The 19,928-nt window shown below is 47.1% G+C and overlaps 3 protein-coding genes across 4 annotated transcripts; 1 reads left to right on the forward strand and 2 right to left on the reverse strand.

Annotated features, from left to right (window-relative positions):
• The first annotated feature begins 246 nt into the window (after positions 1 to 246).
• LOC108103686 (serine/threonine-protein kinase Smg1) lies at positions 247 to 14,627 on the forward strand. Of its 2 annotated transcripts, none has more exons than XM_017209275.1 (9): positions 247 to 691; positions 746 to 1,112; positions 1,172 to 3,452; positions 3,521 to 7,015; positions 10,337 to 10,659; positions 10,725 to 12,066; positions 12,126 to 13,103; positions 13,159 to 13,507; positions 13,577 to 14,627. In XM_017209275.1, the coding sequence occupies exons 1-9, from the start codon at positions 340 to 342 to the stop codon at positions 13,774 to 13,776; spliced, it is 9,687 nt and encodes a 3,228-aa protein (XP_017064764.1). In that variant the 5' UTR covers positions 247 to 339; the 3' UTR covers positions 13,777 to 14,627. The 2 variants fall into 2 exon arrangements, with proteins under 2 accessions (XP_017064764.1, XP_017064765.1); XM_017209276.1 differs by having other exon boundaries at positions 749 to 1,112.
• On the reverse strand, positions 7,039 to 8,907 carry LOC108103687 (histamine H2 receptor). Its single transcript, XM_017209277.1, has 2 exons — positions 8,432 to 8,907; positions 7,039 to 7,856 (listed from the first exon to the last, which is right to left on the reverse strand). Exons 1-2 carry the CDS (start codon positions 8,905 to 8,907, stop codon positions 7,208 to 7,210), a joined length of 1,125 nt encoding a protein of 374 aa, XP_017064766.1. The 3' UTR covers positions 7,039 to 7,207.
• Positions 14,628 to 14,683: 56 nt separating the features above from the next.
• LOC108103688 (E3 ubiquitin-protein ligase znrf2) lies at positions 14,684 to 19,661 on the reverse strand. Its single transcript, XM_017209278.2, has 8 exons — positions 19,599 to 19,661; positions 18,396 to 19,531; positions 17,765 to 17,891; positions 17,583 to 17,678; positions 17,404 to 17,509; positions 16,852 to 16,922; positions 16,560 to 16,722; positions 14,684 to 16,503 (listed from the first exon to the last, which is right to left on the reverse strand). Exons 2-6 carry the CDS (start codon positions 18,879 to 18,881, stop codon positions 16,865 to 16,867), a joined length of 873 nt encoding a protein of 290 aa, XP_017064767.1. The 5' UTR covers positions 18,882 to 19,531; positions 19,599 to 19,661; the 3' UTR covers positions 14,684 to 16,503; positions 16,560 to 16,722; positions 16,852 to 16,864.
• Positions 19,662 to 19,928: the final 267 nt, after the last annotated feature.

The following is a 19,928-nucleotide window of genomic DNA, read 5'->3' on the forward strand; positions in this document are numbered from 1 at the left end:
CAGTTTATATCGCCGAACGCAATAATCGTGTCGCGATATTCAAAACTCTAAATAAGGAGTCCATAGCAATCTTGCTTATCTGTCAGTGTTCCTGTCATTCTATTATTTCCATGACTGAAAAGGACATTAAGTATTTTGGAAAGTAGGCGTTGCAAATAACACTTCAAAGGAAATTCTTTCTCCGGGACATCGATGGTCCGTAGAGCGCCCATGACAGCTGTTGTATCGATAGTGATTGGCCCACCACTAACTGACGTTGGAACAAAAAAAAAATTAGTATAAACTAAACTTAGTGTTTCTCGTCGAACCGTAATTAATGAGGATATTCGAGGCGATTTGATGTCTGCGCTAGCGCCGCCTATTGCTTCAATGAAAAACGCGCTCCAGCCGGACAATTTCAATGGGACTGGGACCGAAGAGGAGGCGTCCTCTGCGTTCCACGCGGAGATCGACCGCGTTCTGCGGAACAACAATGGAAATCACGGTGGCAGCGGTAACGAGGGCAGCAGCGGGAGTGGAAGTGCAAGTGGCAGTGCCTCCGGATCCGGAGGCAGTGAGTCCATGTGGTCACCGGGCGGGAAAAAGTCGCACGAGGCTGCGCAGGCGTTCGCCAACACACTGCTGCTGCGCAACATGAACCATGAACTGGGCAAGGCAGTCCAGAATCACCGAAAGTCCTACCAGTGCAAAGGTAAGTCCGCTGTCTCGACATTGACAATGCTTCCAACACTTCATTCGATTTAAGCAGGCGATCCGGTCAACCTCTCGGCTAATGGCGAGGATCTGCGCTTGTCTAAAATCATTCGAAGGCTTATCAACGAGACCAATCCCGCTGTGGCTTTGGAATTGTGCGGCAAACTTGATCAGGCTGTGCGCACACCCATCAACATGGGCTATATGTCCTGTTCCTTCGTGTGGATCCTGGAAAACATTCTAACCCTCTACAAACAATGCTCGCCTCCAGTTCTAGAGGAGTGCAGCAAGACTCTGGGATTGATTGGGTACATCAACCGCAAGTCGTATCCCATATATGAGGAGTTTATCGTGAAGAACTACAGGAGCACCAAGCGGATGCAGAAGTATCTAATTGTGGCTCTGCGCACCACTTTGAGGTGACCTATTGCCTCCCCACTTTATTTATTGTTTGTAACACATCCCACTTTAAATGCAGCTGCGACACCAAATGCGAGCTGCATCTGTACGCCGAAAAGATCATGCTGATGTTAAAGGACTTTCTGGAAAATGCCGAAAACGCCGAGAGCTTCGCCGGCGTCAGCAACACGCTTGTGCAGTTCTCAGCCATTTATGGGGACGTCTTCGAGTGTCATTTTACCGACGTGGTCGACATTGTCATCGGCTGGCAGCTGGAGTCGGGGCAGCCCAGGCAGCTAAAGGCCCACTGTGCCCAAGTGCTGGAACAGTTGACGCCATTTTTCAGCAAACAAATTGATTTTAGCTATGGCCTGTTGGCCCAGTTCGTGGAGGACATCACCACGCTTGAGGAGGAGGATCCGGCGGCAACGGCAGAACGTGTAGGCGCTTTCGTTGGCGCCTTCAACACGCTGCTGAAATGCCTGGCCCGAATGCACATATTCGTAGGCATGCCCACCTGTGAGTGCATTGTCCAGATGGCAGTGGATCATCTAACTAAAATAATGCCCCATCTAAAGTTGCATTTGGATACGGATGCTTTGGTCCACATTAACGAGCTGCTCTGCATCTGCCTGCTGAACAACTTCAGCGGCCTGGAACCGAATACTTTGGAGCAGCTATTGCTTATACAGATAGAGCAGATACTTTGTCTTAGGGAGGTCCAGAGGCAGAGTGTCTTATATTTGCTGCTCTGTACAGTGAGGAGGTTGCGGGCTCGTCTGCCACCCAGCCTGGTACACTTGATCTTCCAGTTTAGTCCTTACCTAGCAGAGCTAAGGCGCCAGACACCGGGAGGTATTGCTTACAAGCTTCTACTTCGCACCTGTCAGGAGACACTGCTCATCCGTAATGTACCCCTCCTGCAGCAAGCGTACAAATATCTTGTGGACGATATCGACGCTTGCTTGCAACAACTGCTGTCCACTTTACCTGCAACGGAAGAGTCTGAAAGAAGAGGCAGAGAGGCGGGCGTGCTTCTCGTTTTCCATTTGTCGGCCCTAGCTGCTTTGGCCAAACAGACATCATCAATTATTGGCATGTACGCATGTAAACCCTCGATTCTCGAGTTGCTCCTCACAAACTGCAAAGCCCACGAATTGACGCTCTGGAGTCGATATCCTGCCGCCCATCAAGCCATTTTGGGTTTGCTTGTGGTACACTGTCAGGCGAATCATAACTTTCGCACCAACTCTAGTTTGCTGCGTGACGAGGAGATGGCGGCGGAAAATACTTCGCCTACGGCAAACAGCTTCGCAAGCATCCTTCGCTTCTTGGATTCGGCTTTGGCACACGCTAGCCAGCTTGCGCCCCAAAATCTAAGGATACTGTTGCAGTGGACACAGATGCTCTTGAGCGAATGCCGCGAGAAGGCTAATCTTCTCATGGAGCAAGAGAACTTCCTGGGCATTTGCCGGAACATTGCGGCCACCGCCTCAAAATGTACGCCGTTGGAAAGTGCTGCCTGCATTCAAACCGTGTTGGACTATGGCCCAGAAAGGCTTCGTTGTCTTCCAGAGCTTCTGATCCTGTACCGTGATACGGCACTTCAACAGCTGCAAGTGCTCTCCCCGAATGGCCATACACCATATGTCCAGATCTACGCTCAGTTGCCACTGCACTTTACCCTCACCGAAGGTGAATCATCAATATCCGGGATGGCGAGTAGACGTGTATGCGTTTGGCAGCAGAGGATGAGTCAGTGCAGTGCGGTACACGACACCGTCTTCCGTGACTTCTTTGAGAGGCTGCAGAAACCCGAGCAAGAATTGCTAATCAATAGCCTGCGGGAGCTTTTTGTGCGTAGCTGTCAAGTAGCTCCACAGGATGAGCGACATGAGAAGCTGTCGCAGTGCACAAAGCGCTGCCAGAGATTAGCCACCGCTTGGTTGCAGTTCGAAGCAGCAAGGTACTGTGTTGATCAGCGACTCCGTACAACACTTGGAAAGCCCCAGGAAACCTTTCTCGGATTCGAGGCCATCATCATGAGGCACGCCAGATTGTTGAGTGGATGTGCCAAGGAAATGGAGCGCTCCGCACTGGACACTCTGTCGTTAGAGGAACTCCTGAATATGCAGGGAAATCTAAGTCTGCTCCTGGGCTTTCTCGATGCACTGGAGAAGCTCATCTACAATGCCGCCGAAGGTAGCGCCTTTGCCTTGCGTCCGCCAGAAAAACCAGTGGCAGCCTTCTTCCGATTAAACAACCCTACCTGCCAGTCCTGGTTTAATCGCATTCGGATTGGTGTGGTCATCATCGCCATGCATGTGCAGCAGCCGGAACTAGTTATCCGATATGCCCAGGTGAGCCACCTCCGCAATCATTCATTTCCATTGTCAACTTAGTCTCTTCTTCTGTTTGCCCTTTATAGCAAATTCTGCTCACCCAGAAAACGCAAGATGCCACCTACAACCAAGCTATCGTTTATATGGCCTGGGCTTGGGTTACTTGCCAGGAGGCGGACTCCTTGCGAGGCCTGTGCCTGTGGGCTCGAACCAAGAGCAGTAAGTCATACCAGTGGCTGTTGTACGCGGCAGATCAAGCGGCCGGAAAACGAGAAGCCGCACTTGCAGGCTACAGGAGTGTTCTAGCCGACGAAGAGCATCAACCCGAACTGGAGCCGCACACTCGACAGTTTGTGGTGTCTCAAATGATGCAGTGCTTGCAGGACTTGGGTCAGTGGTCGCAGCTGGTAGAGTTGAAGCAGCAGCAACTGACGCGACCGGAGGACAGAGAACTAAATCCCTTCCTGCAGCGTAGCAATGTAGAGGTAAGTGCACTGGAACGCCTCCTAGCCAAAGGTGAAGAATCATACGCCTCCATGGACGAGTTCGGAGGAGCCCTGCAGCAACTAAGTCTTTGGCCCAGCGACTGGGAAGAATCTGGATCAACTAGTGTCATAGCTGGACGTGCCAGCTTCTCATCCGTTCATGTGCGCCAAAGAACAGAGGATATTGTACTGCAGAAGCTATTGGAAGACCGTTGCCTGCCTGATCAGGCGAGGAACTTACTAGATAACCAATGGCGAGACAGCCTGCTGAACCCCAGCTTTGATCAGAGATCTTGCAAAGAGCTGACTCTGCTGCGACATATAGTTCAAGGTGTTAGCGGCGGTCAGGAGTTGTCGCTGCTTCCCTTGTCCTCAAATAAATGTCAAAGCCGATCAAATCCCATCTCCAGTGTCATTTTGATGCGTTGTTTAGCATGGACACAGTTGCTTCGTCAGCATTGCGTGCCGGGCAGTTGGGAAACGCTTTGCTTAGAAGCAGCTGCCGCTGCTCGCGAAGAAGGAAATCTTCAGCTTTCGGAGACGATGCTCGCACAGTTCTTTGGTCAACCACTGGATGATATAGCCGGTCAGTTTTCATTAGAACAAGGAGTACAGTTGGATAATCCGGAATTGCTACGCGGTTATAGTGAGCTGGTCAAGTGCCTACATCTTCAGCAGCAGCAACAGCAGACGCAGTGCGGCGATTTAAGTTCTTCGATTGATGTGTGCGCTTCCCTATGCCTGAATATTCAGAAAAGCAGCCAACAGCCAGACGTGGGTGCGGACCTTTTGCTACACCTCTCCGATTGGATAGCCACCAGGACTTGCAATGGTTTAAACACCAATCAGTCGCCTGTTTTGATTCAGTTGATGGACCAGCTGCCCGAATGTCCATTGACCTGTGGCTCCACCCAACCGCTGGTCATTCCCCAAGCGGAGCGCCTGGTTGCTCGCCTTGTTCACGCAAGCCTAAAGAAGCGCCCTAATTGCGAGGAAGCACTGATAGCCTACGGCAACTGGTGTTATCGCTGGGGCAAGAAGATCGTGGACAGTGCCTGTGTCCTAACCCAGGCGGATGGGACGGCTCTCAGTCAAGCGCTAGATATTACTCAGCCTCTGGATAACGATCAGTTGAATGAGCTCCTGCAGGCGCTTAGTATGGAACAACCGCCGGCGAACTGTGTTGAGGTGTGTCCAGAGGTGGCGCGTGCCCGGGACGATGAGGCGGCCAAGAACTGTCTGCGCCGACTGAGTTTGCTGGCGGATAAGCCACCAGAAGTTCTGGATACCATCTTACAGATTTGGCGACGGGCCATAGCTAACACCTATGATTACTACAAGGATGCAGCGCGTTCTTACTTCCAGTACCTCAGCTTAAAAGGTAGTTCCGGTTCGGAAAGTACAGGAGGAAATGGAGTCGTACAGCAGCGAGAACGTTTCCATGTAGACGACAGCAACCTAGTAACAACGACGCTGCGACTTCTTCGTCTCATTGTGAAACATGCCAGCGGTCTGCAGGAAGTTTTGGAACAAGGACTGCACACCACGCCCATTGCCCCCTGGAAGGTGATCATTCCGCAGCTATTCAGCCGGCTGAATCACCATGAACCGTATGTGAGGAAGAGTGTTTGTGATCTGCTCTGTCGCCTAGCGGAGAGTCGCCCCCAGCTGGTGATCTTCCCAGCGGTTGTGGGTGCGAACAGGGAACAACAGGATGCCGCAGCTCCGCCGGTGACAACCCCCCCAACTACGGAGGATGCCTGCTGCTATGGCTATTTGTTAGGAGAACTCTCGAAACAGGCTCCAGAGGCAGTGCAGCATGTCCAACTAATGGTTAAGGAGCTGCGACGCGTGTGCTTGCTATGGGACGAGTACTGGATTCATTCGCTAGCTCACATTTACAACACGTATGTGAGTCGGGTGAGTGCACTAGCCACCGAATTCCGCCCGGACGATCATGAGGGCAAGAATAACCGCTTCAATGTCTGGCGACCGCAATTGCTGGCGGATCTCGAGGCCCTGGCCGCGCTCACAGCTCGTCCGGCGGAAACCACCTATGAGAGGAGTTTCCGGAAGCGTTTTGATGCACCTATACGGGCCACTGTGGACGCATTACGCACACGTCGTTATCCGGAAGCGTGGGACAAACTGAAGCAGCTGTACCACATCCTGCAGGCGAACATGATAAGGGGCACGGGCAGCACCCTCAAGATGCAGACCCTGAGTCCGGTGCTGTGTGGCATTGGAAGAATGCGCATCTCCATGCCGGGTCTGGATGCCCATGGGTCGGATCAGGATCAGGTCTACATCGAGAGCGTCGAGGGATCAGTGTGCGTGTTGCCCACCAAGACGAAACCCAAAAAGGTTGCCTTCTATGGCAGCAATGGCCAGCGCTATACGTTCCTGTTTAAGGGCATGGAGGATCTCCATCTAGACGAGCGAATCATGCAGTTCCTGTCCATCTCGAATGCCATCATGGCCTGTAGAAGTGATGCGCCTGGCAATGGCTGCTATCGTGCCCATCACTATTCGGTGATTCCGTTGGGACCGCAATCGGGACTGATTAGCTGGGTCGACGGGGTCACACCTCTCTTTGCACTCTACAAGAAGTGGCAACAGAGGCAGCCACAGGTCACTGGAAAAACTGGAGCTGGTGCCAACGCCACGCGACGTTTTACGGATTTATTCTACAGCAAACTTTCGCCCCTACTAGCTAAGCACAATCTACAGGTTAGCGATCCACGACGACAGTGGCCAATCTCCGCCCTTCGCCAGGTGCTCGCAGAGTTATCTCAGGAAACCCCCGGAGATCTGCTCGCCCGGGAACTGTGGTGCCAGGCGGGAAATTCCGCGGAGTGGCGGCAATCGGTACGTCGGTATGCCCGCTGCATGTCTGTTATGTCGATGATTGGCTATGTCATTGGACTGGGCGATCGTCATTTGGACAATGTTCTTATCAACTTGGGAAGTGGCGATATCGTGCACATCGACTACAACGTTTGCTTCGAAAAGGGACGTACCCTTCGTATCCCCGAGAAGGTGCCCTTCCGTCTCACCCAGAACCTGGTGCATGCAATGGGAATAACCGGAATAGAGGTAAGTTAATACTTATCCTGATATTTTTAAGAAGTACCATATCCAGTAAGTTTAATATTTGATCCTGAAAATTTTGATTGGAGATTTAGAAAAGTTCTTCTCTTAACGATAATGTCGACTTTAATTGCTATCAAATCCACATAATTTTACCAGAACAATGAATAGAGATTGAAAATTATCCCTTTTCGGTAATCACTGTGTGGTCTTCGGTTTGATCTCCTGCTGGTAGCCCGTGGATGAAGAGGTGGCCTCCATGCGGTGCTTGCTGTCCGCCGGCAACTGCTCCTCACACTGTCTCGCTGTCCGGCAGCAGAGGGTTTGGGCAAAGGCTCGACGGAAGCCAGAGTTCTTCCACGAGTAAATGATCGGATTCAGGGCAGAGTTGGTGATGGCCAGCGAAAATGTGGCTTTGTAGATCATCGAGCTGCTCCGGCAAATGCTGAACAACTGAGCAATGGCCACACAAAAATATGGCAGCCAGCATAGGGTGAAGCAGCCCATTATGAAGACCACAATCTGTACACTCTTCCAGTCCGGATGTAGTAGCAGACTCCTCATAGTAGTGGCCTCATCCGTGTTGTAGACAACGGACTGTCGCAACCTCTGTGCCTGCTTGGAAGCCTCGCGCATTATCCGCCAGTAAACAAGTAGCATACAGATCCAGATGATCACAAAGCCTGGCGTAATCACCCCGGCTATGTAACCGGGCGAAAGGACTTCGTCGAATTCGCAAGCCTGGGCCTCGGGCCATCTATTCCAGAACACAGGCATCAGAGCCACCAAAGCACCCAGGCACCAATTACAAACGATGATGCTATAGGCCACCCTTCGAGTCATGTATCTGTGGAAGAATTAATTGGAAAATCAGGGTTTTATTGACGACAGCCAAGATATAGATTTGGGCCAATAATTTCACTTTTTAATTACCATTCCATATTTGGGCCATTATTGGCTTAGTTATGAGAAAACTACTGTCATTTTGAGGAGAAAATCGAGCCAAACCAAATTTTGCATTTTAGATCAGGGGTTACCCTCAAAAACTTTCCGAAAAATTACTAAATTTTTACTTTATAAACTGTGAATGCAGTTTTGTTAGAATTTTAATTACAAGTTCATCGGTGTATGGCATTCTGTATTCGTATCATTTTTGACTTTTTTGTGGGAAGAAATCTGATTATTATGGAGACAAAAATCTGGATTATGATTTCTGACAGAAAAACTATAACTTAGTCAAAACAAGACGCACAGCTAAGATAAAGACTCACCTTGGTTTTCTATTGCTACCTAGGTACTACCTTTTTCGATTATATTATAAATATATTGTTTTGGGTTTAAGGAAATTAATTAGTGAAACCAGAATATCAATAAATATTCCCTGGAATACCCAAAGATGACTTATATTAGTGACCATCTTACCTTCTGTAGTGCAAGGCATAAACCACGGCTATGTACCGATCCACCGCAATGGAGATCAGAGTCAGCATGGAAACGCAGCAGGCGCAGATGAGTAGAAAAAAGCGCAACAGGCAGGGACCTTTCATGCCGCCAATGTCAGAGCCCATGTAGAAAACCAGGTGATAGGGCAGAGCCAATCCTACGCAGAAATCAGAAACGGCCAGGGAGAGGATGAACAGGTTAGAGATGACTGACCGCAAGTGGCGACAGGTGCGCACCGCCACAATGGTCAGGATATTGCCGCCCAGTATAAGGACAAACAGGAAAGCGTTAATAGCCAGCCATAGGAGATGACCGGGGCCCAGGCTCGTCGTCTGAAGGCTTAGTTCCATTGGCGTTTCCGTGGCGTTTTGTCGTGACCACAGGATGGGGACACTTAGCGGCCCCGGAGAGCTCCGATAATCCCAGACGGGAGATGAGCTACTGGAAAATGACATGACACACGACGGAAAACGAAGTGTTCGCGCCGCCAGTGATGAACTTTCTGGCACCCGTGGGAGCTGTGGAACTGTGCAGTTTTTGGCCAGGACTTCGTATCGATTCGGATTCAGATTGAAGTCGTGTACGGTTGGAACCGTGGGCGTCGTTTGTTTACGTTTCGCTGGTGGCTCTACGACATCGTCACCGTCAGTTAACTGATAACGAGGCCAGATCCACCGTGAGAACCGCAATCCGTCGATAAGCCCGCCACTTTGGCCCGTGCCCTGCAGGCCCAATCGTCCATATAACGACCAACCGAACCAACCACTCCAACCACCCACTGCCCCAGGGCATTTGGAGTGTCCGGGCTCCCGGTCCCAATTCATGGCCCAACAGATCGCTGGGGGTTTTAGCAGATTAGCCCAACTAGGCAGACCAAAATAGAACGATAAAAACTGCCAGGGGCAGTACTGGAATACGTAGTACTTTCGGTTCGCAGATACATCTTCGATTAAGGTCAAATTTCTAGAGGGATCCATGGGGTGGTCTCCTTTATACTTATAGTATAAGTCAGGTAGATGATCTAACGTTAGTGCTATCACTACAACTATCAGGTGTAAGGTATACCTAATATTAAACAATAAAATATTATCAAAAGTATAGATGGATTGGTATTGATTAGACCTCCGTTTTAAAATCTGATAAAAGGTTACACAAGTGCAGGCAATTGTATTTCAGAAAGTGTATATTAATCTGAATAGTTGCCAAATATATTTCTGTTTACAGATATCAGATATCATATAAGCCCAGGATAGAAATCGAAGGAATACCTCCTAACATGCAGTTGAAAGTGAAGGTGCCCGTGATAGATTCTTATCTGATATCTGGCAACAGATGATATATATATATATATATATATATATATATATAGATCTAACAAACTCGTATCAATAAGCCATGCACTTTTTCCTGTTTGGTTTTGGACACACAGCGTTCTCGTGGCTTATGGATCGAGACAAGCCATGTGGGATTTGTTGGAGATGCATCTGAGGATGGCATGACCAATTGGATAAATGGGGGCTAAATCTGAACCTTAAATGTGTATATCTAACTAGATATATATAGATATATACATAGGCGGACATGGCTTATCACATAAATTACGGGCCAATCTACAATTGTAAAGAGCGATTAGCTTTGATGCCCGTCGAGGTCGTATATGTAGAACATGGTTATGGTTTGGGGTTTGTTTCTGTTTCGGTTTCTGTTTCTGGTTTGGGTTCCCATAAAATCAGCATTGCAAATATATCGAATCGTATATCTGTGCGCCGTTCAACAGATGGAAACGGTTCCGCCGCACATTTATGGACCCCAATGTCCCATTTATGATTGTGATATGTCTATATGACCACCGTCATTAACCATTAAAACCATCATCTTTGCCAGGGCTCCTTCCGATTGGGCTGTGAATACGTACTGAAAGTGATGCGTAAGGAGCGTGAAACCTTGCTTACCCTGCTGGAGGCCTTTGTCTATGATCCTCTAGTGGACTGGACCATAAACGATGATGCCCAGGCTCTGCGCCGATCCCTGAATGCCAAGCACCAGCAGACGGCAGGAAGAGTAGCAGGAGGTGGTGGGCCAGGTGCCGGAGAACTTAAATGCCACAAGAAGGACAAGAACAAGGGAAAGCCACACGACTGGGATGCCAAACGTCAGCACTTCTTGGGCAAACTTGGCTTGCTGCAGAAGTACTGGGATACCAATAAGTAAGATATCTATATTTTCATCTTACTTCATTTCCAGAAAGTAATTTATACTTCCGATTTGACAGAATGGACATGATACTCCAGCTAGAGGAGATGCAGCAGGAGGTGGGCAATCTGCAGGCAGCTCAGACCAAGCAACTGGTGGCCGAGCAGGAGCTCGTGGAATTAAACCAGCGCAGTGCTCTTATCGCAGAGATCAAATCCCTGGGTACGGCGATGAAGAGTCACAGCTTTAACACGGCCTCACTGCGTCATGCCGTACGCCGTGGTCACTCGGAGGCGTTGGCCAAGCTTAGTTCGGAGCGTTTGGCGGACTTTGCTCAGGTCCAGTGCCTTCTTGGTACTTATGGTCAGTGCCTGCAGCCGTATCATCTGGCCGAACTGCATTCCCAGCTCGTTCAACTGCAAATGGAGTCGAATACCGAAAATGCCAGGGAATCTGCTGCTCTTTCGGAGGCTCTACAGCTTACCGGATTCGACACCATGCGCTGCCAGTTGGATGAGGTACTGAGCCGGCTGGATGAATTGGCCTTGCAGAGCTCGGAGCATCTGCAACAGTATGCTGCCGTTATGAATTTCTTCCCGGAACAGAGCCATCGTCAGAATCTGTTCGTACGTTTCCACGACAGCTTTGGAGCGTACATTCAACACGGAGGCTCCGTAGACGCCACCAGAAATCCAAATTCGCCATCCAGTTCGATTATCTGCACGGCGGATGTCCTCGGCGTTGCTGATGCCTTGGAGGGCGCCTGGGTGCGGCTTAGTTGCCAGTTGCATGATTCATCACAGCGATATGCCGCCAAGCAGTCGCAGGCTCTGTCTCTCGGTGCACCCACTCCTGCTCTGCTGGGTATGATTGGCCAAAGTGGCTGCAGTCTGTTGCTGTTGAAGGCCAGTTTAGTTCGTACTTTGGATCGTGCGGGCGGAGCATTTGCTGCCTACGAACAGGTGGCGTTAGCTAGCCAGGACGAAGGATTGCTGCAGCATCAGCTGCACTTCATCCACCTGGTGCGCTCTATGTGCCAAGGTGTTTTGGCAATAAACGAGCAGGAAGACGTCCATCTAACTCAAATTGAAAGCTTTCTATCAGCACTATCCCATTTAAAGCAGATCTTTGAGTACGACCTGCCAGCCAGCATATACAGATTACTTTTGCTGCAACCGAATCTTGGCCAGCTGAGTGCTTTGTGTCATCTAAGTGCCTCCAGTCTAAGTCAGCTGTATCTGGAGGCAACGTTGGAGAAAGAGCAGCAGCCGGATGAGTTCCCAGCAGAGCGCAGATTTCTTCTAACCCTGCAGCCCGCCTACGAGCAGTTCCAGATAGCTTCCACCGCTTTGGATACGCTAGTAAGAAGCGTCAAGATGATGCTCGAGGATGTCCATGATGCCCAGGCTCAGCAGTTAATGGTGGGTGTAAAACATTTTGTATTTGTTTTTGGCCATATCTAAACAAGTTTCTCTGGCAGGAATTGGGTCTACTAAAATCATGCCACTTGGAGCTGAACGACGAGTGCTTTTTCGGCCTGGTCAGTGAGGCATTAGAATCCAGCAGAACCTGTGATGTACGCGAAATGGTGCGACCTGTTGTGGATCTAGTACAGCACCTTCAGGTGGAGAGTCTAGCGGGCCTGCTGCCGCTCCTGGCACGCAACTTCTACACGGCAGTTGGTCCACAATGCCGACCCACTGCGAATTGCGGAGTTCTTGGGGATCCAGCTCAAGCAGATCACCTGTGCGAGGCCCTGTTTGTTTCCCTGCAATCGGACGGGGGACTGCAGCAACAACAAGCGGAAATATCTTTACTCAATCAGCAATTGGAGCTGCACACCCTGGCGGCATCCGCCCAATACTGGGCCTATGCGGAAGCACTGGGAAATCAGTTACGTTGTGGCCATCACATCGTCAGCCGTTTAAAGCTGGCCGATATCATTGGCGAAAGTTGGCTAGAGTTGGACCGGAATCTGGATGCCCTGCAGCAGTTACAAATTGGTCTGGAGACGCAGCTTAACCAGTTGCAGACTCAGAGGAGTAATTGGAATCGAAATCATATAGACAACTTGTTGCGCACGGAGCAGTGTCACAGTCAGCGGATAATAAACCATGTTTCGGTGGTGCGTCAGCTGGCTGATGGAGCCGAGGCCGTGTCCCGCCTTGAGCAGCATGCTGGAGCTTTAGGCGAGGAGGGGCTGGCACAGGTGAATAATTTGGAACAATGGCTTGCTTCGCACGGACAATGGCAGGCGAGCAGCTCGAGGATAAGCGCCGTGGAGCAGTCTGTCGTCGAACTATTGGATCCAGAAGGTGCCATCGATCTTTACTGGCTTGAAAATGTGCAAGGATTGCTTGAGGAACAAACCTGCAAGGTGCAGCGCGAGATTGCAGCACTGGAAGGGGAGCAGACGAGCAAGCATCGTTTTATTTGTACCTTGCTAAAGGAGACACAAGTAAGTGGTTGACCAAATCTTGGCTTACTAATTTTACATTATTCCGTGTACACAGCGTCTGCATGACAATATGCCACGTTTCCATGTACGCAGCCTGTGCTCGGAGGCACAGGCACAAGGTCAGGGTAAAATGGTACCCACGGATGTTCAGCTGCTTTGTGGTCATCTGCGCGACTGCCAGCGCTTGCTGCAAGCCGTCTTCCTGCGGTTGCAAGATTTGCGCAAGGATCTATGCGCCGAGCGTCGAATCCTGCAGCCTGCTATGCTGCAGAACTGGCAGCAGCAGCTGCAGATCATCCTGACGATGGCCAACCAGGAGGTGAACGAGTTCTTTAAGAGCATGGACGATTTCGTACAACACGCAGCCGAAACGGACACCTACGAAACTTTCACACACACCAAAGGTAAGAAAAACCGACCATGGATCCCTAGAGGATGTGTTTCCAAACTCTCTAAATGTATTTTCATCGCAGGTGCTAGTAACTTGCATGAGCAGAAGCGCAATGCCTACGGTGTGTCTGTGTGGAAGAAAATACGGATGAAGCTAGAAGGGCGCGACCCAGACGGCAACCAGCGCAGCACCGTCGCCGAGCAAGTGGACTATGCCATTCGCGAGGCCACCAATCCGGACAACCTGGCCGTACTCTACGAGGGTTGGACGCCATGGGTCTAAATTTCCACACTGGTCGGCCACAATTTTGGGCTTTTGACATCACCATGCATCACAACTCGGAGCGGAGAGACTACATTCAATATTGGGGCTACCTCTGGACCGGATCTGAAAGACGAATCGGATCTCAGGACCTCCTCAGGACTATAAGCAGTCGCAGCCTGACGGCGGACGACTCCCCAAAAGGCCGTTACGGTATCAATTTGACCGTCAACGGCACCCAACCAAGTGTAGTTGCTTAAACGATAGGAAACGAAACGAAACGAGACAGACAGACGCGGAGTGCAGTGCTTTGGGAACCGGCAAACCGGCTGGTGCTATCTCGGATCGCTTCCCTTATTCCGAGTGGACATAACGCGAGTGGCTGATTGGTTGCCGGTTCAGCAGCAGCAGCCACCACTCATAAAGCTCAGGATATATACAGGATCTGAGCATATAGATTTTATCGGATTCGATAATTTCCAGGTTTCAGGTTTCAGATTTCCAATTTAGGTTCTCCGGCCCCCGGTCTCCGCTTTTGATAATGATGTGCTAATATTTATATTCAATTCGATTATACTATATATATATATTCATTTACGCCGTACCGGATCCGTTTTAGTTTATGTATTAAGCCAATCTTAGTTCTCCCCCGCATAATTGCTAAATTGTTAAGTGTAAGCCGCGATTAAATTGTTTGACCAAATTATCCGTAGCCATATCAAAACTATATATACATACCCCAAATATAACCGCGATGCCTGCTCATAGCCGCCGATATGGCGGACTCGATTTGGACACCAGTTAACCAAATCCGCCGCCATTTCGTTCTCGTTTTAGTTATTTCAATAAAAAACGCAAATACTGAATATAAATGTTGGTTATTTTGGTTTTTGTTCGAGTTCCAAGAGAGAGAGAGAGAGTAAGACTGTTGTGGTATATATAATCACTCATTTATTTTCTAAAGTTCTTCTCGATTTTTACTCCGTTTTACTTGACAATTGTTAGCCTAATCGTTTTTTATTTGCTCTATTCGCTTTGGTTGGTTATAAAAGTTCAAATATTTTTGTATTTTTCTGTTTTTTTCTTTCGATTAGTTACCAATTTCGCCATCGGGATACAAAAAACCATTTCTCAAATATAACCAATATGGAAATTTGCCTTCAAATCTTAGGTTTTTTTTTTTAGATTTTAGTTTTTATTTTTTTTAGCTTTTATTTTGTCGTTTACTTTTGGAGTGAAATCAGTTGTATCCTCAATCGCTCAATGCAACGCTATAGTTATACAGTTACAATTTTATATATATATATAATATACATATATAACGTTCTATATATATATATATATATATGCATGGTGTATGGGGTGTATATCTGTACAGTACATTAAAGTATATCATTTACAAAATAGTTCTTACGTGCTGCCGCCGTCGCTGCTGTTCGGCTGCTTCGGTTGCTAAGGAAACTTTGGCGGATCATCGATGCAATCTTCGCTGCGATCCGGATATATATCGATGAGCAAGGATAGTAAACATAATGGGTAGTCATTTTTACATACAATAATCAGTAATCAATAATCATATTAATGATAATAAACGCACAGCTTCACAGGACCAAAGCCAATTGTAAACGATACATCAGCAGCTGCACTCAGTTGGGTTTTTCTTAATATTCTGATTCGCTTATCGTTTATAACCAGCTTAGATTGTCTCTGTGGATATCGGATTTATGGCCGTTTCGAAGCTGTCGACAAATAATAAAAAAAAAAAAAAATTACAATCAGATTTGTCTTCAGCTTTCGTTTGACCAGAACTTCACATTGACAAATTACAAATAGTGGCGAATATTTCAAATATTTCTCATTCGATTTCTGTCAATTTAAAAAACTGTTTTTTTTTTTTGTTTAAACAAAAACACAAACAAAATGTTGATAACAAACATGGGTATACAAAATTACAATAATTTAAATATATAACTAGCCATAACTAATGGATAAACACAAAAAAAATTGATAGCGATTAAGGATTGTTAAACAAATCTTAAGGAACACCAAAAAATGGGGGAGAATCGTTTTCTATCTTCGTTACTTTTCAATCTTATTAAATGTTTTGTTTTTTTTGTTTTTGGTTGCTTTGCCTTTCGTTTTTCGTTTGTTTTCTAATTTAGCATAATTATTAATAGTATTTGTTATTGTTATTTTCTGTGTGTGGTGTGTGTTTGTGTGTGTTCTCCTTACGCTTGTGTTTATCCTATTTTAGTCCTGTTTAAAATAATAAATACATACATATACATTACAATTACAATTACATCATTATCCATAGTACAAAATATAAAATTTAACATCACATTGGTTGACATTCTTTTGTTGGTTGGTTGGTTGCTTCGCTTTACACTCCTTCCGTCATCATCTAAATCTTCTGGTTGTTTCTTCATGTTGTAGTTTTTGTGGGTTGGTTGATTCGTTACTTATATCTTTTTCATTTAACTTTATCATTATTTTTGTATTTTTTTATTATTATTATTATTAATTTGCCAGTTTAGCATTGTAAATTTATTTGTTTCAATTGATTTGTGTGTGTTTTTGGGTTCCATCAGCAGTCGATCGGTCGGTCGGTCGGTAGGTCAAATGATCGATTCTTTAGATCAGCATTTTGTGGCATAGCCTCTCCCCCAATCCCTTATCCTAAACGCTCTTCGCTCTACGCTCTACGCTCCTTGTGGTCTAGCTACAGCTAGTCGCGGTGATGAACAGCTGGAAAATAATGAAAATTAGGCATAAACTATATCATGTTTCAAAATCATACATACGTGCTATGTGTTTGGTCACTGGGCCTGGGATATCCGTCCCAACCCAGAGATTAGACCCTTCATTGCACCGCATCCAGCTGGCCAGTTCCAGTTCCAGTTCCATTCCTGCTCCATAACCCCCACCCCGCTTGCATAATGCACCACACAAACAACTCGGCGAGCTCTACAAAAAAGTAAACGTAATGTGAGTCCCATTATAATCGAGTGGCACTACCAGCTGGTAAGGCAACTGATTAATGCCCGTTACTTGTTACCAGCCGAACAGTCAAAACATGCCAATTAGAGGGCTTACCTGGCAAGGATTACTAATCTCCAGGATGCTCGGGACAGGAGCGATTCACCTCAAACCAACGGTCGATGCATCTATGTGAGGGGGAAATGGAGAGACAGAAAACAGACGAAATGTAATTAGCCCTCTGACATTTAGTAGAGAAATGCAACCCCCCCATTATGTGAACATACTTATTTTTAAATTTATTACCCCAAAAAAAAAAAGGGGTGAGGTGAGTGTAAAATTCAAACTAAGACACTCCTCAATTTTCCATTATTGACTCTTTGTTCTCCTCGCTTTTCATTTCGCTTTGTGGCTATTGGATATTTGTGGTAGTTCCTTCTCTTCTTTCCTCTTGAAGGGTAAATTTTATGATTACTTTAAAGATAAGATACCTACTAAATCCCTAAATATGCAGATTTACAACTTAGCTTCATAGATAATTTACAAAGTGAAACTAACTATTAATAACTTTGTAATAAATCTTAATAATATCTTTACACAGAGTGTATTCCTACTAACTATATACTTAAACGATCTTAAATACATCCCCTAGTTATAGTTTAAACTCACCCTTTGTGATATATGCAGAGACATGGCAGACGGGCGATGGTGTCTCCAGGACTCAGGTCTTCAAGGCAGATGACGCACTCGCCCTTGGCGTCCGACAACACATCCTCTAAAATGTCCAATGCATTTGAATAATATAAATATAGAGATTCTGGGAAATCGGTGATATATAAACTACATACCGTTATATGAAAGTCGCGGTTTCGTTAGGCACATGACTAAATGGCATTCAATGTCGTCCGGCAACACAAACTTATTGCAAACGGGGCACTTGATACCTGTAATTATTCGAGGAATTGGATGGGTTTATAGAAAGCTGAACCTAGGGATTAGATTTACACCTTGGAATGGAACGAATGCTTACCATTAAAGGACCAAATGTGCGATGGAAGCGAGGTGGCCGTGTAGACACGACCGATCCCATTGGCGGACGTGGCGGAAGCGGCCAGGGCGATGCTCTCGGCGATATTGCCGCCGGTCATTGACATGTCCTGAAATTGGGGAATGGCAAGAGATAGGGTATTATAAGAAGGTGAATGATTAGATATAAGAAATCAGTAAATATTTATATATATATATATATATGCTTACTATTTGTTATAAACAAATCATTTGTATCACTCACATAATCATAACTCTAATATCTTATATCTAATTGATACTAATTATGGATTTAACGTATACGTTATATTTACTCTTGTTTCTATCAAATTTGATTGAGAGAAGTTTTCGTTAAACATGAACTTTGGAATACTCTATGATGTGTTAAACAACTTTAAGAACTTTAAATGTATTTTATTTTAGATCCAATTAAAGCCAGACTATAAGGTATAGGAATCTTGGGAAAAGATCCACAAACCAAAGTTACCTTACTTACTAACCCCGTTTGACCTTTGGATTATTCAAATACTGAACAAAATAGAATACATATTCAATGGCCTAGTGAGTTCCTATAGATACATAGGTAAATAATCTCCCCAGGAAGCCCCACTCACCCTTATGGAATCGCCGAGGGTGCGTCTTTGCTGCATGTAGGGCTGTGTGGCGGATCCATTGTTGTTCCCGGCCACCGGGAAGCTGCTGTTGCTGTTCACATTGGCATTGCCGGACACGGAGACGGAGACACCAACGGTTGGATGTCCATGTGCGGCATGTGGATGCGAATGCGGACTGCTGCCGGACGATGTGATCGATCCCTGTTGCTGCTGCTGCGCCTGCTGCTGGATATCGGGCACAGAGCTTAGACTCCGCGCCCGCTGTCGGTCAATGGACGTGGAGTTCTGGTTGTGATACACCTGCAGGCCAGGTAGTGTGCGCAGCAGATTGAAACCCTGGCCGGTGGCGTCATTGCCACCGCGATTCTGCCCGGAGTTCGATGATTGCTGTGCGGGATCGGCGGCTCCTGTCGAACTGCTTGAAAATGTCCTAGAGCGTGGGCTCTGCTGGCCACTGGTCGCCGGTGTGCTCGCCTTTTGACCCATAGATGATGGTTATACCTGGGAGCCGGTCCTTTGTCCTCCTCCACTCCTCTCCCACACCGTCGTCTCCCACTTCTCCTGCTCCTCGGCGCGTCCTCTTTGTCTGCTCCTTCGCGTGCAAAACGGAGCAGACAACAATAGCAAACAATGCGATGTGCGATTTGCGATGTGCGGATGATAAATGCGGTCGGTTTTTTGTCGCTCGGATGATAAGTGTGTGTGTGAGTGTGTTTTGGTGTCGCTGTGCCTCTGTGTTGGTGCCAAAAGTGCGGGTGCTCGAAGGGGGGGAGCCGTGGGGGCGAGGTGTCGAGTTGTCGGTGGCCAGGGGGGCGCGTAGGGGTGGCAAGGACGGGGGAGGGCAGGCGGTTGGTCGGGCGTTAATCGGTGCGTAGTTGAATCGCGATTGTTATTGTTGCTGCCCCGTTATTATTGCTGCGCCTCCTGATTCCGGGATTTTGGTTAATCGGTATTCGGAATTCGGGATTCTGAATTCCGCTGCACACTGTTCACTGCTCACTGCTCACTGCTGATTGCTGAATGATGGCTACTAGCTGCTCCTGCTCCTAATCCCGTCCAAAACGCTACGCGGTACGCTACTGCTGCTCTCGCCGACTAAAAAATAGGTGTGACGCGACACGACGCTGCTGCCCAATCTGCCTTGATTACACTCTCAATTTAAATGACCGTTTTTCATATTTTTTTTATTTTTTTATACATTACATTAAAAGAGTTTCTCGATATCAACAGAGGCGTTAGTCCAATTGGATACCCAATCGATTGTCGGCTGGTATTCTAATAAGAATGGTGGTGGTATTACCTAGCTGTCTAGCGAGGACACGAACCATTTTGGTTTATTATTGTTTTAAGGTATTTTTGAATTCTATTAATATACATATTTAAGTTAAATGAGGGCGTTTAATAAATGACTATATTACATAGTACACAAATTTTATTTAATTTTCATTTTATTTTATTGTGAGCGTAACTATAACAGTCTTTTCGAATCTATTTATTGTACGGAACCGGTCAAGTAGACCATGCTTTTTCTGT

This window comes from Drosophila eugracilis, unplaced genomic scaffold (assembly GCF_018153835.1).
Source record: "Drosophila eugracilis isolate 14026-0451.02 unplaced genomic scaffold, ASM1815383v1 contig_2167, whole genome shotgun sequence".
Lineage (NCBI taxonomy): Eukaryota > Metazoa > Arthropoda > Insecta > Diptera > Drosophilidae > Drosophila > Drosophila eugracilis.